At 43.0% G+C, this 27,585-nt stretch overlaps 1 protein-coding gene across 2 annotated transcripts in view; it reads left to right on the top strand.

Annotated features, from left to right (window-relative positions):
* Nucleotides 1-27,585, top strand: part of ERICH6B (glutamate rich 6B) — a 305,261-nt gene that overhangs the window by 132,788 nt on the left and 144,888 nt on the right. For both annotated transcript variants that reach the window (XM_077483224.1, XM_077483225.1), the window contains exons 6-9: nt 10,649-10,725; nt 11,414-11,542; nt 14,962-15,191; nt 23,400-23,464. In XM_077483224.1, the coding sequence (XP_077339350.1) occupies nt 10,649-10,725; nt 11,414-11,542; nt 14,962-15,191; nt 23,400-23,464 (501 nt within the window). The remainder of the gene's footprint in view (nt 1-10,648; nt 10,726-11,413; nt 11,543-14,961; nt 15,192-23,399; nt 23,465-27,585) is intronic.

Raw genomic sequence — 27,585 nt, 5'->3', positions numbered from 1 at the left:
GCTCAGGCTGCCTAAAGAACGGGGAGTGCTGGCGTCTTTTTTCCAGAGCCCTCTCCTGAAAGTGAATATCGATCTGGTTAAATAAGGTGATGACACTGTCCAGATCAGCAGGAAGGGATCTTCCTGCTAATTCATCCTTCACTTTATCAGAGAGGCCATGTAAATAGGTTGCAACTAGGGCCTCATTATTCCAGCTCAATTCAGCTGTGAGGATACCGAACTGAAGAGCATACTGTCCCACAGACGCGGACTCTTGACGGAGACGTAAAAGAGCGCTAGCCGCGGAGGAGACATGACCAGGTTCCTCGAAGATATTCCGAAAATGTTTCAAGAAATCAGACAGGCTAAAAACCACTGGATCATTCAGTTCCCACAGAGGGGCAGCCCAAGCTAACGCCTCGCCGGACAGAAGGGATATGATATATGCAACTTTTGCCCAATCGGACAGGAAGTTTTGGGGCTGAAGTTTAAAATGAATTGTGCACTGGCTAAGGAACCCCCTGCAAGCCTTGGAGTCCCCAGAGAAACGGCCGGAGCTGGTAGTTGTAATGAATGTGTGGCTGCGACTGATGCGATAGGTGCAGCGGCAGATAGCGGTTGAGGTTGTTGAACCGGGGGTCCTAATGAGGCCTGAACCTGTTCAACACGGGATGCCAAATCCTGAAGGAATCGCATCACCTGGGTCTGATGCGATTCTTGGGTCTCAAGTCTGCGAACTAAGCTCTGCAATGGATCATTTGCAGGAAGCGGCACGTCAGCCGGGTCCATGGCTGATCAAACTGTCAGGTCACCTTTAGGCGAGGTGACAGATGCACACCGTAGGGATCAGGAGTGCACCACAAGGTTGTGGACCCTACGGCTGACTGCTGCGGATGGGAGACAGGTCCCACCGGGGTTAGAGCGTAAGATTCCCTGGGGCGCGGAGTCTAAGAGCCAGCAGGTGTTCACCAGAGCCTCGAGTGGTGAGGATGGACTTGGCTGCAACTGGCTCCAGGTCGCGACCCCCAGGGTCCCCCAGCTCACACCCACAGTAGGCAACTGGAGGATAGGGATGGTGAGGGACAAAGCCAAGGTCGGGACCACAAGCTGACAGGAATAGTCAGGGACAAGCCAAAAGGTCAGGATCACAGGCAAACAGGGATAGTCAAAGACACGCCAAAGTCGGTAACGGAACAACAGAAGAGCACACGGCAGGTAACAGGAAGCTAACCACACAAAGGAATACACAATGGTTGATCAGCTGGGTTGGCCTGCAGTGCACAGGTTAATATAGAGTTCTCTGATAGGAGCTAGGGTGGAGTCATGCCAGAGGATGGATTACAAAAGCAGTCAGGTGAGGGTCGGCTGGTCTCTAGAGATGAACACATGGAAACAGGTAAGCAGACCAACTCTATTGCATAACCATGACAATGACTTTGTGGCAGAAGGTTTGAGGCTGATCTCTGTGCTGTTTGGTGTATTGTAAGTGGGATACATTGTGGCATTTGCGTAGTAATGGCTTTCCTCTGGCGATTCAGCCATGCAGCCCATCTTTCTTCAAGTGCCTCCTTACTGTGCATCTTGAAACAGCCACACCACATGTTTTCAGAGAGTCCTGTATTTCTCCTCAAGTTATTTGTGGGTTTTTCTTTGCATCCCAAACAATTTTCCTGGCAGTTGTGGCTGAAATTTTAGTTGGCCTACCTAACCATGGTTTGGTTTCAACATAATCCGTCATTTTCCACTTATTGATTAGAGTTTGAAGACTGCTGAATCCCTTTCCTGTTTTATACAGTTCAACTACCTTTTCCCGCAGATCCTTTGACAATTATTTTGCTTTCCCCATGACTCAGAATCCAGAAAGGTCAGTGCAGAACTGGATGATAGATGCAAGGGTCTTTTAGGAGTCCAGAAACTCATTGACCTTTTATACACGCACTAATTACAAGCGAACAGATCACAGGTGAGGATGGTTACCTTTACTAGCCATACAAACCCCTTTGTATCAACTTGTGTGCATATTATCAGGCTGTGAACTTTTGATCGGGGTCATTTGGGTAGTTTCTGTTGTGATTATGATTTAAAAAGAGTAAACACAGTTGATTGATAATAAATGGCTTCAGCCAAACACTAACCATGAGTGAAAGAAAGGTTTTTGTTATCATTCATATTCTCTGAAAAATTGAAAAATGGCCAAGAAATCATAAATTCTGCCAAGGTGTGTAAACTTATGAGCACAACTGTATATATATATGTGTGTGTGTGTGTGTGTGTATATATATATATATATATATATATATATATATATATATATATATATATATATATACTCACCAGCCACTTTATTAGGTACACCTTGATAGTACCGGGTTGGTTGTCGGCTGCACAGCCATGATACAAATCTTCCGTTCCACCACATCCCAAAAGTGCTCTATTGGATTGAGATCCAGTGACTGTGGAGGCCATTGGAGTACAGTGATCTCATTGTCATGTTCAAGAAACCAATTTGAGATTATATGAGCTTTGTAACATGGTGCATTATCCTGCTGGAAGTAGCCATCAGAAGATGGGTACATTGTGTGCAATACTCAGGCCGTTTTTTTTAAACAATGCTCAATTGGTACTAAGGGGCCCAAAGTGTGCCAATAAAATACCCCCCACACCATTACACCACCACCAGCCCGAACCGTTTACACAAGGCAGGATGGATCCATGCTTTCATGTTTATACCAAATTCTGAGCCTACGTTCTGAATTTCGCAGCTGAAATCGAGACTCGTCAGACCAGGCAACATTTTTTTCAATCTTCTATTGTCCAATTTTGGTGAGCCTGTGCGAATTGTAGCTTCAGTTTCCTGTTCTGAGCTGACAGGAGTGGCATCTGGTGTGGTCTTCTAGTGTTATAGCCCATCTGCTTCAAGGTTCGATGTGTTGTGCATTTAGAGATGGTATTCTGCATACCTTGGTTATAACGAGTGGTTATTTGAGTTACTGTTGCCTTTCTATCATCTCAAATCTGCCCATTCTCCTCTGACAACAACAAGGCATTTTTGCCCACATAACTGTCGCTCACTGGATATTTTCTCTTTTTTGGACCATTCTCTGTAAACCACCAAGAGATGGTTGTGTCTGAAAATCCCAGTAGATATGCACTTTTTGAAATACTCAGACCAGTCCACCTGGCACCCACAACCATGTCATGTTCAAAGTCACTTAAATCCCCTTTCTTCCTCATTCTGATGCTTGGTTTGAACTCCAGAAAGTCGTCTTCCCCACATCTAGATGCCTAAATGCATTGAGTTGCTGCCATGTGATTGGCTTATTAGTAATTTGTGATACCAAGCAATTGAACAGGTGAACTTAATAAAGTGGCCGGTGTGTGGTATATACTCAACATAGAGTATATATTGTAGGTTAGTAAGTGGGTACTTATGAACATGAAAATACATGGTATCAAAGGATACAAATGTATTGGGCAAGCTGTGCAGGGGTATGTGGTGATGGAAATGGGACACCCCTTTTAATGTTGATCACTTGGACACCTCTGTAGAGGAACCAGACATGATATATAAGATCTATAGCAGTGGATTGGGTATATCAACACCAGTAATTAGTGATGAGCAATTTGATTTGCAAACTGGTGAGTTGTACATTTAATTATCTATTTGAATATATGTATGCAGATTTGTCTAGTCTTTTGAGAGTCAATCAATTAGTGAACCACAACCTCCTGGATTCTTGAACTGCAGAGTTCTATGCAAGATCATTCAAATATTTACATTAATTTAAACATGTGGCATCACCATTTCTCCTGGTTTAATAATCACTTCCTGGAAGGAGAAGATGTTTTAGTTGTGGTGATGCCAGCATTGGCACAACTGACGCACAACATGTAGTGAGTGGTTGGATGTGGCAAAGAACAAAAAATAAATCATCACTATATCTAGTGTAGTACTAACCCCCGAAGGAGCTGCTGGTTTAATTGGGCTTACCGTTACCTTCTTCACCTCAATTTTTGTCTAGGGGTTTCCCGTGGTATATGGCCCAGAAACTTTAGAGACTGACGAAAGATCCGCTTAAAGGAAATTTTATTTATAAAAACGTAGTTAACAAAAAGTCTCTTAGTATAGGATCAGAGGGTTAGGAGAAAAGTCCAGGTACTCTTATGCCGCATACACATGACCTAAGTCCGCCGGACCGCATTACGCCGGACAATTCGATCGTGTGTGGGCTCCAGCGGACTTTTTCATCGCAAAGTCTGGCGGACTTAGAAAGTAGTTTTGACTCAAAATTTGTCCGCCGGACTTGGCTTTCAGCGGACAATCCATTCGTCAGTGTGCTAGTCCAGCGGACTAAGAATGACGCATGCTCAGAAGCAAGTACGAGAAGGAAGCTATTGGCTACTGGCTATTGAACATCCTTTTTCTAGTCCCGTCGTATGTGCTGTACGTCATCGTGTTAGAAATCGCCGGACTTTCGGAGTGTCCGTGTGTGGCCAAGTCCGTTCGTTAGAAAGTCCGGCGGATTGTTTGCCGGACTAAGTCCCCCGGACAATTCGGTCGTGTGTACGCGGCGTTAGTGTCGAAGTCAATAATAAAGAACTTTCTTACTTCAACTAAATCCAGAGAATAGCCATTCACAGCTGGATGTTCACTCAAGTTGGATAGTCCCTCTCTCACAAGGCCTAGCAGCCAGCAGGGTGCTCAAATCAGGAATAAGTCTCTGCCACAGACTTTGATGTAGAGCACATAGGAATAAGTATCTGCCACAGACTTTGTTGTAGAACACATAGGAATAAGTCTCTGCCACAGATTTTGTTGTAGAACATGTGGGAATAAGTTTCTGCCACAGACTCTGTTGTAGAACACGTAGGAAACTAGGACTTGTAGAACACTCGTGTGGTACCAGTATCTTTCAGGCAGTTTGACGATACTTCACAAAATTGGATTCACACAGGTCCTTCAGCCTTACCAGGCTCTTGCTAAGAAGCCAACCCTTGCATGACCTTCTTCTGAAGAGTCCTCCCCTGGATAGCTACGAAGTTGATGTGCTGCTCCACAACCGGAGACAGCACTGGACCAATCCATTTCCTTAGTTTCCTTGCCTCGGGCTAGCCAGCCCCGAGACATAAAGTCGGGTGGATCCGCACCCCAGGCCATAGCCTTCCTGGGGGCTGTTCAGGAGGACTAGGACCATGGAGTCAGAACATACTTCTGGACCGGAACCCCAAACCACGTGACATCCGCATCTTAAGTACCCTCTCCCAGAAAGCACAGCAAGAGTGACACTCCCACTGGGTGGGCTCCGAGAGAAAGTAACCTTAAAGCACCCAACCGGACTGTGTTTCCATGCCTGCCAGAAGAGACAGTGCCCCCTATGGCCAGACTGAAAACCCTATAGTCCAGTCAGACTGATGCTGAGGTCAAAATTTGGAATAATTATACCCAAACCAAACTGTAGTTCAGGTGTAACATTAAATTTCAAAAACATAGCGCGTGCTCTTCAGGAACCAGCGCTACACTAGGAAGACCTGGCAGGCTCAGTGTACCTTAGAAGCAGAGGAAGAGAGACAGGTTATGATTAAGTGTCACCTTTGCTAAAAGGGATGGAATGTGCAGAGCAAAATGATAATACACATCAAAGTTTAGTTTTTTTATTAAATATGAATAAGAATATTCATAATGCAACACTAGTCAGACAACACTATTGTAACAGTATAAGAAATGTGATTTGCGTCTGATTTAGCGCACTTCATACAGGACTTATCCGGCAAATAGAACAATTTGATTCACTCTTTTGTGCATACAAATCTTTTATCAAATTATGTTGGTTCTCACGTTTTCTTCAGCGTACATGCTTAAATGTTAATTACAGCTTGTATTCTTCTGTTTTCATAAGGTTTTCTTTTTCATTCATTATTCTTTCACAGCCACACTAGGTATTTTTCTCAAAGCACAGCGTGCTGTTAAAGCACCTCAAGCTATTAAAACATTGAATATTGTGCTGCTAACAGTAAAGAAACACAAGCTGTGTTCTTGAGCCCTTCAACAAAAGTTTCTTTTCTTTTAATGCGAAGTCTGCAGTAGAAATATTTGTCCCTGGACCCATGGCTTCAAGAACGCCAACACTACAAAGGCCATACAATAGAACTCCAATTCAATTTCACAGTAATACTCCTTTTATATGTCAAATTTTAAAATTATGCCTATGAACTAGTTCAGTTCTAGCAATATGTTAGAAAGTGCATCCTGACTAAACTCAATTTTTTATTTTATGGTCTGTTAAGGGAAAGGTTAGAACGCTACCACTGTTTCTATTATGTATCCTTTAATCAAAGTGTAACTAAAGGCCAAATTTTGTTTTGTTTTGGATAGAGTGGAGAGGGATTAGAACACTTGTCAGTTTTTATTGCTCTGTGCTCCAGTTAGGGAGCTTCACACTCTCTATTTGTCTTGTTTACGGCTATCATCGAAAGTGAAAATAAAAGTAAATCCCACATTTTGGCTTGACATCAGAACAGTAATAGAAAGGAAATCTTCCAATGGGGACACCAATTCTGGTGACCCTGGTGACATATCGATATTTCCTCACTTTAGAGGGATTACATCTAACTTCCTGTTTTAGCTATGGGACGCGACGTGAAGGAAAATCTCACCAATGGGACACCGATGGAAAAAAAAACCAAAAAAACTGACAGGGATTATAACCCTCCCTTACTCTCTACAAAATGAAAAAAAAGTTTTGCTTTTATTTACTCTTTAGACCTCATGGACGTTTTTGACACTGCTACTGGGGATATATGGCTTTTTTTCTGCCTCTAAATGCCTTTGCATGTTGACCATTGTAATATATAATAGCAAAAATCTTTGTCCAGCTTACATCCCTGTGGCTACTGATCCGAGCACGCACCACCTCTTTAGGCACTGCCGGCCTGCCTGGCTGCAGTTGCCCATTTCGCTAGCCCTCCAGACTACTCCTTCACAGTCCTTCCAGAATTAAATTCACTCACCAGCCCACCTGGCTGACTCTTCTGGAGAACTCCTTGAAGTGTTGACTGTCCTCTTCTTGCTCCCATGCCTACAGGAAGGATTTCCTCCATGTATTGTAGAGGGTCCATCCTGCACCCGAGCCCCAGGCTGAGGTCACCCCCCAGACTAGGGGGCATCTTCAAGGGCCATCAACAGCCTCCTCAGCATTCCTACTCCATCTTCCACACGACTGCCCCTGCTGGCCTGATGCATGAGTATTTATGAAGTACCTGCCCTCTGCCAGCCCATTTGCTGGGGATTGGCTGGGGCCCTCATCATTACTCGAGACAGCTCCTCCTTGACTCCACCCTCTGCTTCTGTAAGCTTCTCCAATGTTCTAGAGACTAGGGGACGTTACCAGGGATCCTGCTTGCTGAGTCATGTAGCCTCCCTGAGTCACTCAGCCCTGATGCAGATTCAACCCAGGCCTGGCTCTCAGCCATGCCAAATTTTCCTACACTAACAACTACAAAATCTACACTAACAACCCCAAGCACACTAGAGTGTGCTACACATAGGAGTACTTTCATATATCCATGTGCATGAGGGCTTAGGGGTGTTTCCTTGGTTTAGCTTGGTACAAAATAATTCTTTGGGTGAGGAGGTGTAAATTGAAAGTGCCCTGTGGCAAGCTGAAAGTGAATGATGTACTGAACCTCCTACCCTATCCAAAAAGAACAGGGCTCATGCCCAGTAGGTAACTGGAGTTATACGCAGTTGCAGCATTTCATTCACAGTTTGGGACCTAGCTGAAGGACAGTAGAAATGCTCACAGATTTTGAAAAATGTGTTTATTGAAAAATTCAGATGTTAAGCCTCTCTTATGGGCAAATAAACTGCTTCTAAGCATGGAACCCGCAGACTGACCCATACTTCCTCAGACAGTGCAAGGGGGACTTAGGGTTCATTCTGACAGAAGGTCAGAACACCAAAATTACTAGATTAGCCAACATCTCCTCCATCACTTCCAAAACACAGGCTTGCTAAAGATTTTAAATAAGGTGGTACAGGGTGCAGTGACCTGAAGGCAGAACTGTGGAGAGGATGGTATATTTTAACTTTAAAAAAACCTTTTGGTTTGCTGTTGTTTTCGTTCTGTTATGCAACCTTCTATGGTACCTTAAAATGTGGATCCCAGTTGAGCCACTTGTGGTTCTGTTCCATTCAACCCTTACCTCCATTAAATGGTATGCAATTCCTACTACACTCCATCTCCTGAATAACAAATTAAGCACCCACCTTAAAGGATTGGTTTACTAAAATAAATTAAATAATGAAGACAGGGCAGTGGGTGTATCAACTGAGGGATCAATATGAGAAATAGCATAGTATATGGGCAATTCAGTTTGTTTTAAAAGACAGGGAAAAAGGTTTTACATAACTTACTTATGGAGAAGATAGTAGAAATGGAGAAACACAGTAGCACCATCACATCTTTGTATATTGTAGTCTATGTACATCTTTCAGCCATGTATTTTTAACGCCTCCTGTGGTGAAAAAACCAATAGATCACTTATAGGACCAATTGTACTTTGTACATGTTTATATGTACTGTGTACGTTTTCTATCTATGATGGAAAATGTAATGCCTTGCTATATTTGCCCGCCATTTTATGCACAAATAAAGACTATAAAAAAATATATATATATATATATATATATATAATAAAGTTACTTTGTCACACTGTATACACTGCAATGTATACCATATATCCTGTCACTGTCCATTTGATTGTCTGTTACATAATCAATGTCTCTTCAGGCAATATTTTGCTTATTCGTAATAAAAAAAACATGAAAACATTTGCAAACACATCATGTCCAGAAGACTCTTGTCTGTGCAGTGTTTCTCTCATCTATGGTAGTACTACTGTTGGGGCATACAGTATACAGCAAAAATTGAACAGAGGTCTACTCAAGTTGGCCATAGATGGTTAGAATTTCAAACGAAAATCCCCATGAAAAGAATGTTCTAAAAACAATTTGTTCAGTTTTCTAATCATTAGTAGAGTCAAATCGATATTCATTTTTAACCGCAGTGATGAGAATATTCAGAGGAGCAAGATGGAAATGTTTTCTCAAATGAATTAATTTCTAACAGTGTATAGTTTTAATTTGGTAAAGTCCATTTATTCACTCAAATGAAATCTTTTGAACAACATTTAAATGCTCTGATATTTTTCGTACCAATTTTCGTTCAAAATTCTATCCATCTATGGCCAGTTTTAAGTTTACCCAGTTTTCCCAATACTACAATAATACATAAAGGGTCAAGACATGCACAGTACAGCTAAAGGCTTCTCATGGGCAGTAAGGCGCAACTAAAACAAAGTACCATAGACCAAAGACCTGCTAAATAGAAATGTTGATCTATTAAACCTGTTTCTCATGTATACCAAAAAAATAAAAACAAAATGGCATGCAGCTTCCATATATATTTACAAAGATATAAGAGGGAGACCACTGTATTTATTATAAGTTAGATGCCTAGCAGGACTGGTGCTGAGGAAATTCATTTTTTGTATTGTGCACTTAGTAAACAATTTCTATTAGTGTGCATCTCCCTAGCTATTTCTATACTGATTGTGTGGCTTGCTGTTTTCTCAACCTACAGGGTTGTAGATGGTCGCATCTGTTCAAATTGATTTGTGACACCTACAGAATGTAATTAAATTCTAGATAATACTAGATTTGTTGCAGAATCAATCATCGGGGCAATACCAAAAAAGTCAGGCCACCTGAATTAAGAATATTGTTTCTGATTAGGCCAATAAACCTATAGGTTTGGGGGTTTTGGAGGAGACATATTGAGCACAGCAAGTCAGCATACATAACATTTTAAGTACAGAGGTTGCTAAGCACACATTTGAAATTGTAACAAGCTATTTGTCCAGGAATTTTCCCATAAATGTCCTATTAGAAACCCTATTATTAAAGAAATACCATCACAGAGAAGATATCAATCCTTTAATATATTGCACAAAGTACAAGTAGAGAAATAAGGAAATAAATATAATGAACAGTTCAGATTTCTAACATTCTGATACAAGTATTAATACCCCATTCTAGGGCTTCTTCAAAAGTAACAGTACTTAGGTTTTTTATTGCATTGAGTACACACTGGTCTTTAACACATAGTGTAAACGATGCAAATAATTAAGAATTGGGTCAAAACACTCAAGCCAGTGGAAGTGAAAAGGTGTATCTAGAGCACAACATGAAGGTGATGAAAAGCATTCTGGACTAAATATTTGAACATTCTTTATCTGACACATCTTAACAGAAAACTAGATATATCACTATTTATTTATTAGTACTTTTCTTCTTATTATTATTACTGTTCTCTTTCCTGTGGTGAATGTTATATTTTGTTTTTGTTTCTCTATTGTTTTAATATGTGTTAAAGAAAAGAAAACCCAATCAAACTGGATGCGTTGCTTATAGTAACTAATCGGGCTTAATTCTTTACTTTTCTTTACTCTATTCTAACATAGTCATCAAGTAGATACAAACATTCATATATTTAAATATATTACTAAAGTATTATCTTGTTGCTTTTACAATAAAGATCGACAATCATAAAATGTACCAGAAAAAAACTTAGCTAGCCCACCTATTGTTGTCATCCTTTCTTTTTTGTAGATTCCGTAACTATTGAAACCCCTCCAGAGAGTAAGTCTGTAGATTCAGAAGATGGTGAGGTTCCAGGATCACCAGAGGTAAAGCGCTAAACTATTAAAATGTTACTAAATCCACAACAGTAAAATCAGTCTGTATATGCAGTAAAACATGCTTGCTATACTCACTGTGGAACCTAAGGCGTTAATCCTCCGCATTGTATAAAAAGGCTATTTGATTCTGTCTTCTCTGATCATCTCCTCCTTCCACAGTCCCCAATCCATCTGCTGATAGAACAGAGTTGGGGGCACTCTGCATATGCTCAGTTTGGTGTGTATTGCTAGAAAGATCTTCAGCCTGGAGGTTCTAGAATTGGCTAACAGCTACTGCATAATAAGCACATTTAATTAGACAATAATATTATATTTACCTACAAGAATTTGGTTAGCATGCCAACCAATCCTGTAGACTTTTCCAAAGACTTAAGACATTTTGAAATTGAAGAATAGTAATTAACAGATTATTTTGAAATCACTGTATGTGGTGTGAGAACTGATGCTGGGAACACCTTAATGTGATTTTGAACCTCCTGGAGATTGTACTGCCCTCACAGAGGTATATGAATCGCTATTGTAAAATGTGTTATTGCTTTTCTAATGTCTTACGTACCGTATGTAAACTATAGTTCGATTATTGAAAACATATATCCGAATATAGAAAACATATTGAATTATTCTATATGTTGTCTTTTGCTGTTGTATTTAAACTACACCTATATTTTCTCTTTAGATTACTTTAAGTGTTGAAGAATATCCCCAAAGAGAAGTCGGCGAAGATCTTGTGAGTTGTGACTTCTGCCTGAAGCCCAAGAAGCCTTTTCCATCAGTAGAGCAAGTAATTTCTGAACCTTCTGGCATGGTAAAAGTCTAGTGTTTTTTACTGAGTCTGACAGCTGTGCTCTGTACATTCATTTAACACTAAAGAATACTGTTTTAAAAAAATAAATTGGTTGGGTAAGTAGCAAAAGATTTAATGTGAGTGCATTTATATAAACTACATTGAGGTTAGTAACATTAGACATCTTTATCTTGTAAGAGAAAAAACAATGGGATTGATTTATTAAAGTAGTAGTGCATTATCACTTTGAAAAATTTATTTTCACTTACTTAATGAAGGGGAAGGTGTGCTGACTTCAATCATGCAATCATGTGCAAGGAAAAACATTTTTTGTTCTTGCATACGAATGGGTATTTTTTGCAAAGGGAGTTTTCTCTTAGTTTCAACTCATTCATTAAAGTAAGTGACAATTCACTTTACAAATTAAACATGCACTACTCCTAGTAAATCAACTACAATGTGTAAAGTGCAGTAACCTGTAGTAATCAATCATATTTCAATTTACTGGACTTTGCCTTACTGAATAAATCTGAATGCTGGATGCTGGAAATATAATATTTTTCCTATTGCAGGAAATATATTTACTTCCAATGTAAAATAAGCACAGTTCATTTATCTCAATCCATGCCAATGTTTTTTTGTAATTATGAACTAAACTTTTACAATCCTTTTGTCATTTTAATATAGTAGTGTTTGTCTTTATGTTGAATCTGTATGTATAATTTATTACTGGTTATTTAAAGTTGCTGTTATCATATACCTCTTGGTGTATACTGCATTTGACAATCATCAGTGGAGGTTGCACTGAAGGTACCCAAGGCATAAAATGATTGTCACCCCATCCAGCTAAAAACAATCATATGCCTATTGGCTATTCCTCTTCTGTGCAAAAATTCAGATTTAACCAATCCTGGGGCAAAAATCAATTAGAATGGATGACCGCAGCTGACTGACAATATTGTTCCACTGGAATAAACCTTGTGCTTGGATTGTTTGCACAAGGCATAAAAGTACATGCTTTCCTGGTGCAATTGTGCACATTTATGGTGTGATTGCTCTACAGAATGATGCATGCTGGATGAATCTTTCAACTACCCTCTTATATTTATGGGTACCTTAATTATTTCCATTCTACAAGCAATAGAAACAAAAGCATCAAGGTGTCTGTAGATGGAGACTAACTGAAATTGCCCTTATTAGCCAGGTTAGGCAACAAACTAGCACTGTGAGCTACAGTAGCTGCAAAAGCCAAAGCCTGGGGCATGGTTTATTAGATGAAAATTGTGTAGGTTAGATAAAGCAGTTCTGGAATTCTCCACCATATTCCAAACATGAACAGTCACTCAAGACAGCCATTTGTATTTAGACATTTCATAGTCAACAAAGATGACTACGGGTGGTCAGACTACGCCAGGTTACAATAATCCCATCATAAAAGAAATATAGGAGCTTCCATTGTTTTGCTGCTTCTAGTTCACTGGTTTTAATGCTGATCCTTTGACTTTAAAGCTTCCCAAGTCCCAAACTTGTCAGAGAGAATTTATAAATCCTTATCTGATTCAGTAATCAAAGTAATAATGCAAGAGGATCAGTATGCAACCCATAACTAGCAGTTTTAGGATTACTGTAGATACCTGCAAGAACAAGCTTCATGTTCCTCTCATCACAGGTTTCACTCAAGTTCACTATCCGTGAGATGAGATCAAACTGTGTGTCAATGTCAGGCAGCAGGCAAGGTTATTGGGATTAAACAGGAATTTTATTGATTTGTTTTTCTCATCAGAACAATAGCATATCAAAGGGGTTAAAATCATATCTAGCCAACTCACCAAAACAAACTTTTTTTTTTATTGTATGTAAATCCTAATAAAAAATATTTCTCATTTAGTCCATTTTGGTCTGTTATCCGTTCAATAAGTGCAAAAAAGACATGGTTCCTGCCATAAATCTTGTCAGTTGAAAACTTGTGAATTGATGCTCCTTGCCCGTGAACCTAAGCTAACTTTAGGGTCTCCATTCCAGCATCTATGTCCCCCATTCAGTGTATTCCACTGAGGGTGCAGGTCAGGCTAGGAGTCGGCCCTGATGCCATATAATCGCAGAACAAGAAGAAAAAATCTGCAGTCTTATCAGTTATACTGTAATTGGTTATCTCTAAGGACAACAGAACCCCTTCCCCCTATAGTATGAAAATGAGGAGAGGGGAGTTGTTCGTGGTTTGATTTAGGAGAACTGCTTAGGGTGACAATGCTGCTTATCCATTGATACAGTATCCATATATACAGTGAGTGTTTTGTCACATTTTTTGGAGTTATGTTCGATAGTTGCAAAGCGAAATCACACAAATGCTTAAAAGTATAACATTTATTAACCACTTCCCGCCCAGCCTATAGCAGAATGGCGGCCAGGCGGTGGTTCTGTCATCCTGACTGAATAAGCCACGATTGCATGCCTGCGGGGGAGTGCAGCGCAGTGATCTGTGCTGTGGTCTGACGTGCCGCAACTCCTATCTAGGTGAAGAGCCTCTGATGTAGGCTGATCACAGTGTATAACCAGGAAGTGCCGCTAAACAGCTTTCCTCAGTTCATGCTGACAGGGAGAGCCGATCTGCGGCTCTCCCTCTCACAGGGGGGGTCTGAGCTGATAATCAGCGCATTGAGCCCCCATCAGAGGTGCCACCACAGCTGCCAATAAGTGCCCATCAGCTGCCAATCAGTGCCACCTATCAGTGCCCATAAGTGGCACCTGTCAGTGCCCATCAGTGGTACATATCAGTGCCACCTATCAGTGCCCATAAGTGTCACCTATCAGTGCCCATAAGTGCCACCTATATTGAACCCTACGGACTAAGACTGGAATGCCATTAAAGTTCATGTGCGTGTAAAAGCAGGTGTCCCAATACCTTTGACAATATAGTGTATGTGATTAGAATTAGTTAACAAATGTTCTTAAAACCTGAATAATCTTATTGCAAACCATGTGTACTAAGTATGTAGAACAATTTTTCCCTGTGTCTGAGCTGTTTGCTTAGATTTGTCTCTTATTCCTCTACTGTATCTAATGACTGGCTAAGTGACACAAGAGATTCTCTGGATGGATCCGTTATTTTACAGGGGGAGTTTTGTTCATGTGATTATTTGCTTGACATTCTCTAAACTGCTGTTTCTGGAGAGGGACTCATTTTGCCATGAAGTACCTTTTTAATTTGTTGTCCTAAACATAATCATTATTGTGTGTTGTCTCTCTTTTTTGCCCCTGGCTATTTTGTTGAGTGGAAAACCAGAAACGATATCAATTCAGTATCCTGTTGATGTGATTATTTCCTTGAAGTTCTCGTGACAGCTGCTGTGTCTGAAGAGGGACACATTATACTTTGTCTGCTGCTGTAATGTAAATTTTAATTTGTTATAAACATAATCCGTATATATTTTTGCCACTAGCTATTTTGTTGTGTAAAAAGCCAGAAACTATTTCAATTTATGATTATGGATACCATCAAGACCCATACACCAGAGGAAACTAATGAAAAAATTGAGATTTTAACAAAGGAAGCTGAAGATAAAAATGAAGTTAAAGAAAGAGAATTTGAAGGAAAAAATAGTGATGACTCTCCACCAACAACACTTCATAGTTCTGAAGATATTAAAGCCCTGAACACTCTAAGAGAAGAGTAAGTAGTACAGGAGAACATGGATACTGTATTATGATTCACTCCTTTTTGGGTTTTTTTTTGTAATAGAACTGTATTATAAGAATAGTTTTGGTATACATAAATGACAATAATCTTGAATTTCTCAGGCTTTTCTGACTTTTCTAACATTTAATAGATTGGTTTTGGAATTTACAAGCTTAGCTAGGTAATCAAGCCAGAATCAGTGTCATGGAAGACCATTGCACTCTAATGAATTGCACCAAGATTAAATACACCCCCCCCCCCCATCCAATTATCCTACCTGCAGTAACTGTATTTTTGTTGTATGGTAAGAGAACCCTCCAAATAAAGTTACAATGGTTGGTGTCTTGTGCCAACTCTGAGTCCCCTACTAACCCATTGAAACCATTGGGGCTCATTTACACTTGCTTCAGCTTCAACACACACTAACGGCTAGTTTACACTTGCTTCAAAACAAGGCTTCGAACAGGCTTTGTTAAAGTTCTCTGAACACTAGTCAAAGCTCCTGTCACTAAATAAAATAGTTCGCTTACAGTCCTGTTTACACCTGGCTTTTACTTTGCTTTGCTTTGGCTTCACTTCAAAAATGATACCCCATGTAGCTTTAGTGGTGCTTCAAAACATCTTCAAAGCCTCCATATAAGTCTATGGCAAAGCTCGCTTGTAGGCCCACTGAAGCCACACCGAAACCTCATCGAAGTCCCGTTAAGCCTCACCGAAGCCCCACCAAAGGCTCATCGAAGCTCCACCAAAGCCTCATCGAAGCACCAAGCATAAGCAAAGTTTAAACAGTGTAAACAGGACTTTAAGCTAACCATTTTATTTAGTGACAGGGACTTTGACTGGCGTTCAGAGAGCTTTAACAAAGCGTGTCCAAAGCAATGTTTTCAAGCAAGTGTAAACTAGTACTTGGTGTCTCTCTTTTTTTTGGAACCACATAACAGACATAGTGACCTGTTATATGCTGTAGCTCTTGGCATCGCTCAAAGCAACGGTGAAAGCATATCCCGGTGTCCTATAGCATGAGGCGCCATGACTAAGCCCCGGTGGCCATGGCAAAATGCATCAGGGTGTGTGGTGTGGTGGAGACATGTAGGCTGAGGCCACTCCTTAGGCTGGGTTCACACATGTGTGGTGTGAATTGAAGAACCGTTTTCACAGCTAATTGACAAAGTAGTTGTGCAGCGTTTCAGGTCAGTTTTTAGTCAGGATTGCACCAGAATCAGGTCAGGTTTACATTGGGATCAGGTCAGGATTTTATCCTGTTCACAACTAAATGACATGTGCAATTCAGAAGCATTCCCATAGAAGTCAATGGCCCTGAATTTGCACCCGAGACAGACCACATTGCTCAGAAAAATGACGGACTCGTTTTCAATTCACACTGAATCCGCACCCTGGCTGCACTGGACATATGCGAACAGGCACAATAGAAAGTAATGTTCTTTCACATGTCATGCGAATTGGATGTGGTTCAAAATTCATCCAAATTTGCATATGTGTGAACCTAGCCTTATCGTTTATTCACCTAGGCTAATCAGGAGTAGCTCTGATCCTTTTTTCTACACATAACTGACATAGACATGAAGAACTTCACTGCAATCATCCACAACATGCAAATGGAGTTGAGGAAACTCACAGCTGGGATACATACACTGAAGAAACAGGTAGTCCTTCACAATGATAGCCCCACTGTTCCATGTCCATAAAATGTAACAGCAGATGTCCATGTAATCCATACCAGCCTGTAGAATAGCAAGACTGACCCTTGTAAGATACCTTTTTATAGAGGCAGGCAGCTGAAGCTTGTAGTCAGGTGCAGTCTGTACTCCCCACTGTAGGTGGCACGCAACCAAAGTGGCAATACAGAAGAGTGAAGGAAGTCTTGAGGAACTTGGTTCTTCTATGGTTTTCTACGGTCACCAGGGGAGACAGCTGTCCGATTGGATGCTGCGCCTCAAGAGACCTTGGCAGCCATCTTGATTCAGGACAGTGTCTATTTAAGACTTGACTCCCAGGTCTGGCGCCTTTATGCCAGTGGCTAGTGTAGGAACAGGTTCCCCCGTCTGGCAGGGATAATGCAAAGTGGCAGGTAAAGCTTCTTGAGGAATAGGAAAAGTGCAAGGACTACGCTCGCTCCACCTAAGAGGCCTCCGATTTGGGTTTGGACCGGCCAGGCCGCATTCCCGCTCCTCGCAGCAAAAGCTGTCGGCAGCATTTTAAGAAACTATCCTCTGCTACTATTTGTAAGTGGCTCCAGTCAGGTGTCCTACCAGTAAAAAAAAGGACTCGACTTGTGATAGGTCCACTGTCCAAATGTGGGCTATGAAGTCTGACACATCCAAGAAAAACCTTCTATCCATAGCTTATCTGGTCAAATATTCCTGCAGTTTAAAAGAACTTGATCCCCGCTGTCGGCCTCAATGTAAAGGCCTGTAAGGCAGGGGATATTAAAACTTTTAATCCAAACAAGAAGACCGTTACAGTAGCGAGACTAAGAGGAGAAATATTAACAAAATGTCCACAAGCCATATAAAAACAAATAACAATCATACAAACAGTAAACACATTTGATTCCATTCAAGTGTACATTGTGTAGATAGTGTAGGTAAATTTAGTTTCTACTTTTGCCAGTAGAGCCAGGTTTAATTGGGTTGTTTATGGTTTCTGGCAGGCTCTGAGGGCTGAGACTCTGTCGCCTCCCCCTGGCTTCTGGAATTTATGGGATCTCTACCAATCCCACCTTGAGGATGGCCCACCAGGTGGAGAGATGGTCCATAAATATTCTGCAGCCTGGTCATGTGGGAGGAGAGTCCAGGATACAGGATCCAGAAGTTCAGAGCCAGGTGCTTTGGCATTTTGTGAGGAGGAATAGAGTACCTGCAAACAGTGTTGGAACCTTTTGTTCCAGTCAGAAATTTCTATGGGAGTACAGTCTGGGATTTTGTGCTAGATACCAAATACAGGGCGGCCGCTCTGGTCTGCATCACTTACATGTACGTGGTCTGGGCTTTCTTGGTAGAGGGTGTCCACTGCCCCATCTGTGATGTGATTTGGTACAGCACAAGTCGGTCATCAGGTCCTGACCAATGATTTATGGTCAGAACCTGCTGATCAGCTTAGCTGTGTTTACTAACAACACTTGGCTCTGTACACAGAGCAGTGATGTGGCTGTTTTTTTCTCCCAAAGCAGGGAGAAAAAACAACCTCATTGAATGGTAAAATCAGGACATATTACAAATGGTTTAGCACACAGCTAACACTTTGATTTCCCGTAGATGTTAACCCCTTCCCAGCCAGTCTCATTAGTACAGTGACAGTGTCTAGTTTTATCACTGTTCATGTCACTGGTGATGTCAGTGTCACTTAGTCAGTTCCCACCCAATGTTAGTTAGTGTCAGATTTCCCAGCACAGGTCCACAATTTTTTTTTTATTGGATATGTTTTATAGTAAAAAAAATATATAAAAAAAAAAAAATATATATATATATATATATAGTAAAAAAAAGTAAAAAAAAAATATATATATATATTTTTTTAAATGTTTGATCTTCTTTATTCGGGTACAGTGTTGCATGACCACGCAATTGCCAGTTAAAATAGTGCAGTGCTGAAAAGCAAAAAATGCCCTGGTCATAAAGAGGGTAGAATCTTCTGGAGCTAAAGATAAAGGATGAAGAATGATAAAGATAGGATAAAGATATGTTAATTCAGCTTTGTAATACACCAGGATTCTTTAATGCAGGCAGTGTAAAGACCTGAATTTGACTTGGTATTAACCTCTTTCAATCCCTGTACAAAAAAGCTCAGACCTTGCCTGTGTAGATCTCTCCACTCCCCTCTTTGCACGGGTGCTGATTTCCCTTCACATTATCATAGTTTGTGTGCTATATCACTTACTTACCTTTAATCAACTGATTTTGAACATGGACAAATTAGGTCTCTCAGTCAAGTGGTGACCCTTCACAAATGCCTCTGCTACCTAATTTGGGTTCCAACCCATAGTTTTAGAAACACTGACTAAGGCTTCATGCACACTAGAAAGCTAAAAACTGCAAAAAAATAAATAAAAAATCTGGGCATAAAATGCTAATATTTTAGCACAGTGTGTAAGCTACATTCATTTAGCATTAATGAGCAGGGCCGCCACATCCTTAACAACCAGTGAATAACTGTTTGTTAAAGGAGTGGGCCGGCAATTTGGCCAACGCATCCATAACAGCGAATGAGTCATCCTCTGTCATTGGTGTTCCCAACTGGCAGCTGAATGTGAAAAAAACTATTTCCGGCAATAAAATATTGTGAAATTGTCTGCTGTGGATTTCAAGGGTAACCCCACGTGAAAGTAAGAAGAAAAAAACTGCGTGGGCTTCCACCCAAAATCTTTTTTTATCCGAGCATGCAGCCCTGCAGGCCAGGAAAGGGGGGTGGGCACGTGCTCCCTCCCCCTTCCTGAACCATACCAGGCCATATGCCCTCAACGTGGGGGAGGTGCTTTGATGATGTTGATGAGGACAAGGGCCTCTTCCCCATAACTCTGGCCCAGTGGTTGTGGTGGTGCGAGGGGGTGACTTACCGTATTTGCTGGCGTATAAGACGACCTTTTACAGTAAAAAAAAATTAGCAAAAAGCTGGAGTCGTCTTATACGCCGGATATAAAGCCAAATACTCACCGAGTGTGCGGTAGTACTGTATACATACAATATACACCGCTGAGCCAATCCCGGCGAGCGATGTATTCTATTAATGAATACAGCGCTTGCTCGGATTGGAGTAACAACCTCTGCAGCCTGCTCGGATTGGCTGTGAGAGTCAGAGGCGCGGGCTGATGATGTAACAGCCTCTGCCAATCCGAGCAGACACTGTATGCAATAATAGAATGCATAGCTTTCCGTGATTGGCTCAGGGCGGTATACTATATGTATACTGTGAGACAGCATGTTACCCGGCGCCAACTTCGTTTCTGAACATACGTAATTCCTGCACAAGGGGGTCATCTTATACAGTGAGTACAGCACAATACCAACTTTTTAAATTGAAAAGTAGGGGGTCGTCTTATATGCCCAGCCGCCTTATACGCCGGCAAATACGGTAATTTTAACAAGGGAACCCCAGATCCTTCCCCCTCCTTATGTGAATGAGTATGGGGTATCTATTATAAATCACAATGAACGCCAGCCACCAACCTGAAAGGGAAAAAAAGAGTCTGCACTCAACAAAGGCTACCATCTGGTCATGTTATGGGTAGCTCCTCCCCCTGTGATATCTTTGACCCAGCATGCCCTGGGCGAGGGAGCTGTCAAATGGCGGTAGCCTTCGGTGGGTGCAGGTTTATTTTTATTTTTTTCAGGTCAGCAACCAGCGTTCATTGTGATTGATGATGGATCTACACTGGGGGACATTGTTTTTAGTTTTTTGTTTTCTTTTATAGAGGACTGTGTGTATAGTTATTTACTTTCTGACACATGAAGGGGGACTGGGATCTGTGAGCCCCCTTGTTAAAGGGGGCTTCCAGATTCTGATAAGTCAACCTCCAACCCCCACAACCACCGGGCCAAGGTTGTGGAGAAAAGGCCCTTGTCCTCATCAACATGGGGACAAGGTGCTTTGGGAGGGCAAAGCACCCCCATATTGAGGGCATGTTGCCTGGTATGGACCAGGGGGCGCTCGCTGGTCTCCCCCTTTTCTTAGCCTGCCAGGCTACATGGTCATATAAGAACCTGGTATAGATTTTGAGGGGGATGCCATTTTCTTTCTCTTTTTTTAATTTTGGTGTGGGGTTTAAATGCATACCAGACCTTAAGGGCTTGGTATGGTTTGGGAACCAATTTTTTTTTCCAGCAATTGTTTTTTTGGACAGCGGGGAACCCTTCTGAGAGCTGAGGACTCATCTGTTGTTAAGGACACCACAGCCAGCTTGCCGCCCGCTCCTTAACAACGAGCTATTCACTGGTTGCTACAGATGCCAGTGGCCTCCCCTTAGAAAAAAAAACACTTGGCACTGGCGTTTAGCAGAGTTTAGAAGAGTGTTGGAGCTGTCAGCATTTTTTCTGCCAAAATGCTGCTGCTCCAGAACACACTGGCAGTGGGGGTTTTTTTCTGCCACTAAACTATCCTGCCACAAAATTCTGCTAAAAGCCTATGGGGGTTATTTACTAAAGGAAAATCCACTTTGCACTGCAAGTGCACTTGAAAATAAAGTCGCTGTAGATCTGAGGGGGACATGCAAGGAAAATAATAATAATAATAAAATCAGCATTTTAGCTTGCACATGATTGGATGATAAAATCAGCAGAGCTTCCCCTTATTTCAGATCTACCCCTTGGATTTAGAGTGACTGCACTTACAAGTGCACTTGCAGTGCAAAGTGGATTTGCCTTTCGTAAATATCCCCCTTTGTGTGCAAGAACACATAGAATAACATGCAGTGGAATTTAGAGGCAGGGGGAAAAAAATCTGACACCCAAAAAAGCAGCTGTAAACACGCCCAGTGTGTATGAGGCCTTGCAGAGGAACTGCAGTCTGCTCACATAATTTGTAATAAAAACATCTTTGCCATTCTGAAGCTTCCCTCCAACTACTTTGCATAATGTTTTATATATACTATGATTTTGTACTTGCCAAATATGCTGCAGAAATCTCCCTCCACTAAGCCTGGCCGCAGCCATTTTAACTGTGGGCAGCTGAAGCTGCTGCCGATTTACTTCCTAGATTTACACAGACACACAGAGGCACACCTCCTGCGCTGCAGCTCTCATTGGCCCTCTTATGACTCACCCCCCACCCTTCCTGGCAAACTCTCAGGAGAGTGAGAGAGAGAGCTGTGCATGATGTCATAAGCCTAGGCTAATGACCAGACAAGAAACAGAAAGTGGGCTGTATAAAGTATTTACTTTGTTTTTACTATCCAAAGTTAAAACAATAAGGGCAGAAGATTTAATAGATAGAAAGATGAACAAATGACTGAAGGTCCACTTTAAAGTGCTTGTAAACTCTCCCCCACAACTTTGTCCCATGTAAATCAGCATACAAAATGTTGTAATCCTTTTTGTTCTTTAGAATGACGTCACTGAGCATGCCCAGATCTCCCATGATTTACGGTGTTGTGTCAAAAACTGTCCGGCCATCGGATAGTGTCCACCCCGTACTGGGCAGGCACATCGCTTGCGCAGTATGGAGGAGAAGGAGACTCCGAAATTCTCCAAAGAAGAATGGCGCCTGCACACTGAGTCCAGGTGCAAGCCCCACCATCCAAGTGGACATATGGTAGCACATAGTAACAGGGCCCCTCGCGGGCTCGCTTTGCTCACCACGCTTCGGGCATGGCTTCGCTTCACTCGGCTATTTTTTATTCTAACTTTATGTCCATTTGGATGGTGGGGCTTGAACCTGGACTCAGTGAGCAGGCATCGTTCATCTTCGAAGACCTTCGGCGTCTCCTTGTCCTCCGTACTGAGAAAGCGCAGTACAGGACGGACACTATCCAACGGGGGACAGTATTCAACACATCAGTGGCACACTCTGTGTATTTGTCTATCTATTAAAAGGACTTCCTACAGCACAACACTGAATTCCCAGGAGACTTCATAATCACTCAGAGCTTCCTCCTACAACCCATGTGACCATGTGACATCACATGCAGTGTAAACCTGGCCACCGGACACCATTACTGCAGTCTTATCAGCTGAAGCAGATAAAACTCACACAGGCAAACACTAGATAATCGGCAAAAGTAAATACTATGAAATAAAACAAGTCAGCTATGGGAAGCAGTGTTGCCATAGAAATGTTGGCTTGAAAGGGAGGCTTGGCTAACAGTACAGGAAGTGCTCAATGTAAGGGCAGAAATACACTCCACTGTGGACAATACTTAAGATGGCGCTGCCTTACTCCTGGAAACAAGTTTTTTAAAGTTTCTTTAAACAGTAAGTAATATGCGATTTGGGCTGGATTACAGTGGCTATAGTCTATTACTTATTATAAAGGACTGAATGAAAAGAAGCATCAGAGTGGGAGAGTTTACTTCCTTTATAAGGACCCATGTTGTACTGCCACATAGCTTTCTGGCATTCTGCTAACTTAATCTACCTTTGCTGCAGTTTATTCCTAAATGTAAAAGAAACAGACATTGTGAAAATTGACTTTATCTATTTATGTACATAATATCCTTTTTATTGATTATTTTGTCTGTTTTACTTCTTCAAGGCTGGAGAAAGTGAATGCAAAGGAGTATATAACATCTCTATCAAATCACTTGATTTCATATGGATGTAAGTGCTGTTAATTAAAACCTTAATATCCACTAAATAGGTCAACAGTAGTACATAGAGTTCATTTTACTGATATTATTATTATTATTATTATTATACAGGATTTATATAGCACCAACAGTTTGCGCAGCGCTTTACAACATGAGGGCAGACAGTACACTTATAAGCCCCTGTACACACGGTCGGAGATTTCGACAACCAAATCCATCGGATTTTGTCCGTCGGATTTTGTCCGTCGGATTTTGTCCGTCGGATCTTGTCCGAAACTGTTGCATACACACGGTCGAAAAATCCGATCATTCAGAACGTGATGACGTAATTTCGTTACGATGGGACTACATTCAGGCTAGTAGCCAATAGCTTTGATGTAGGAATTTGATCTGAGCATGCGTGGCACTTGGTCCGATCAAAATTCTCTACACATGATCGGAATATGTCCGATTGAACCAGTTGGTCTGGAAATATTTCCAACATGTTGGAAAATTGGGTCCAACGGATATTCCGACAGAATCAGTCCGATGCATACCACACACAGTCGGATTATCTGACAACACGATCCGATAGGACACATTCCGATGGATTCTCCAACCGTGTGTACAAGGGCTAATACAAATCAATACAAGAGGAACTAGAGGGCCCTGTTCGTTAGAGCTTACAATCAAGAAGATATAATATGCAATGAGTATTTGGGAATAAGTTTTAGGTATAGAAAAGAGAAATATATACTGTACTTGGGGCCCTTTGAATAGAAGGTGCTGTTTTAGAGGAAACAAGGCTGTTTCCTTCATTTTTCTCATCCCAGTGAGAATTATATTACTTAGAGAACACTGTTTTCCCTCAACACAAAATAAATTGCCACATATGAAAACTGAGGAAAAAAAGCTAGAGATATCACTTATACCCAGAGAAATAGACATTTTTTTATAGACAGAAAAGACCATATTATAACAAAGAAGGGCCGCATGATGAGTTGAGAAATTATTCTAATAAACCTCAGTTTAAGCACAATAAATGGAAAGGCCAGTATGGTGGCCTGGAATTATGGGTGGAGCCCGGTGGAGTATATAACCAGCCCGTTCGCCTGGCTCCCTCGTCGGTTCCGGTGCGCGATATCTGATACGTCAGAAATCAAGGGCCGACTATCCACGAGACTTTACAGTGAGCCGGGTTCGTGAGTTCCTACGTTTTCGTCCGCCTCGTGTCGACAAACCCTTGTCGTTCATCAGCGTCCGTCCGGTCGCCGTCTGAGTCGCTATACTCTAATCGAAAGTTTCGTTGTCGTACAACACGTCTGGGCCGGCTGTCGCAGGTAGGGCTTCGGCACCCTTTTCGTTTCATGTGTTATTAAAGTCACGAAAATTAGATTCCTGAACTCACGAACCACTCACTCTAGGTCACACGAACGGCTTAACCGCGACACTTGTATTCGGTACCTCACTGTCACTACCCCTTCTTCGTAGAAGTCGTTGTCACCTTTTCGATACATGTCGTTCGTGCCAACTGGCACTTCGTTTCGTAGCACGTCGTTGCTAAACCGAATGACTCTTGTTGTGTTCGAACCGATCGAACCATCTCGAAATCACAGCCGTCTGCTTGTCGCGCTAAATTGAGCAGTCCGGGCAATGTCAATCTCAGGTTGTTCAAAAAAAAAAAAAAAAAATCATGTCATACCGTTTGTACTATGTCCGTCATGTCATTTCCTTTCATGTCAATCATTGCAGTCACTTCAATCATGTCAGTCGGTGATGTCGGATCATTTAATTTTCTTTGTCATGGCATATCATTTCTGTCACTTATTACGCTCCAATTCGAATCCCATCGCATTCCTCATGCATCGATTCGTGCTGGTGCGCCCAGCTGCACGCCTCATTTCAGTACCCCCCCCCCTTTTTGCCTGAGCTCCACGTGGCAGGGTCCCCCCCCCCTGCCTGATCTCCACGCGGCAAAGTCCCCTCCCCCCCCCCTGCCTGAGCTCCACGTGGCGGGGTTCACCCCTCGCCTGAGCTCCACGTGGCAGGGTCCCCCCTCCCCCCCCTGCCTGAGCTCCACGTGGCGGGCTCCACCCCCGCCTGAGCTCCACGCGGCAGATCCCCCCCCCCCTCTCCCCTGCCTGAGCTCCACGTGGCAGGGTTCACCCCTCGCCTGAGCTCCACGCGGCAGGCCCCCCCCCCCCCCCCTGCCTGAGCTCCACGTGGCGGGCTCCACCTCCGCCTGAGCTCCACGCGGCAGATCCCCCCCCCTTCCCCTCCCCTGCCTGAGCTCCACGTGGCGGGCTCCACCTCCGCCTGAGCTCCACGCGGCAGATCCCCCCCCCCCTCTCCCCTGCCTGAGCTCCACGCGGCGGGGTTCCCCCCCGCCCGAGCTCCACGCGGCAGCCCCCCCCCCCCCCCCCCCTCCCCTGCCTGAGCTCCACGTGGCAGGCTCCACCTCCGCCTGAGCTCCACGTGGCGGGTCCACCTCCGCTTAAGCCCCACGTTCTATGCGCATCTGCGGGGAAAAAAAAAAAAAAAAACGGGGAAGGGAAAAGGAAATTTTGCATCTACGACGCAACCAAGTCACGCCTCTGTCGCCATACGCACATTATTCTAAATTCGGTTGTCTGCTCGTTTCATTTATGCAGCTCGTTTCAGTTATGTCTTTCTTCACATTTTCCAGTCTTACCTCCACGATTTAGCTAGACATCTCTCTGCAGGCATAGGAGTCTCATACAAACTTACCTTCATCTCCTCAGATCAGTCGAGTTTTCAGTAGGTCCAACCTGCACCGGGTCGGACGGTGCCTCCTTAGGTAAGAGAATCTTCGGGAAGGGAAACGCCCACAAGCGGTAGTACCCTTCTCAAAAAAAAAAAAAAAAAAAAAAAAAAAAAAGTTTGCTTAGGAGTCTCCTACGAGTCTTGTAATCCATGTCACCCTCTTAGGTTTCGTATAGGAGAAAAACCCGGTCCCAGGGATTAATAAAGCTTACCAAGCCCGGATTTTGCCACCATGTCCCAGGCTGGCAGCGAGGACTACACGGCTCCGTTGTCTCCGTCTCTTTTCTCAGAGAGCGGCAGCCAAAGGTCCTTCAGAACATGGACCATCCCCAGGCTGACGGCCGAGTTGAGGCGTAGGGGTGTACCCTTCCCAGCTACAGCCAGAAAGGCCGAGCTCTTCAGGCTCCTTTTTCCTCCCCCAGCCGCGGTTGAGGATAGTGCCCAGCAGGCCTCCCTGGGCTCCATCGCTGCCTCCATCACGCAGCTTCACACGCTGGTGTCATCCCTGACGACCTCAATGTCAGAAGTTCAGAGTCGGGTGGCCCTCCTCGAGACCCGCCCAGTCGTTTCTCCTCCTATACCAGCTTCACAAGCAGTGGAGAACACCAGCGCAGGTACCCCCGGGTGTACACCAGTAGTGTACCCTTCCCATTTAATATCAGCCAACATCAGGAAGGACATCCTAGAGGGAAAGGACGTCAATCTGGCCTCGCTACTGATATCCATTCACGAGCTGGCAGAAAATAAAGCTTATACTTGGGGGGACGTGTCGGTGGTCCTCAAAGCCAAAGACCCCAGGCTGGACAGAAAGCTGTCAGTCACCGAGTTCACCCTGGCCTTCGGCATGCTGAGGGATGTCATCTGCTCGGCCTCCCCCGGCAGAAGGGAGGAACTGGATCGTTACCTCCACGTAGTAGTCGACCTGGGGTACAAATACGGCGGTTTCGCTTTTTATGACTATCACCGCTCCTTCTCCGCTAAGGCGGCCGCCAGGCTCTCTCAATTTCAGTTACCTACGGATTGGAGTGCCTTGGACACCGAGTTGTTCTGCCGACACTTCGCAGGGCTGCGGTCTCCTCTTTGTGCCATCTGCCAGTCAGCTACTCACACCGCGACTTGGTGTGCCAGCTCGGTGGCAACCCCGCCTGTAGACGGTCCATCGACCTCAGGTTCTGCCCAGGCCCTACCAGCACCGGCACGCCTGCCTCAGACAGATAAACTGGGGCGCCCGGTCAAGACCTTGGGTGGCGCAGCCATCTGTAACAACTATAACAGTGGGTCGTGCAATTTCAGCCAGTGCAGGCTGCTCCATGTATGCTCACGGTGTAATAGAGCTCATCCCAGGCTCATGTGCGAGCTTAAGCAGGC

The sequence above is a fragment of the Lithobates pipiens genome, unplaced genomic scaffold, assembly GCF_037356315.1.
Source record: "Lithobates pipiens isolate NorthernLeopardFrog02 unplaced genomic scaffold, aLitPip1_a1.2 Scaffold_16, whole genome shotgun sequence".
Taxonomy (NCBI): Eukaryota; Metazoa; Chordata; class Amphibia; order Anura; family Ranidae; genus Lithobates; species Lithobates pipiens.
The sequence above is the reverse complement of the archived record's forward strand: the minus strand, read 5'-3'. Positions and strand labels throughout refer to the sequence as shown.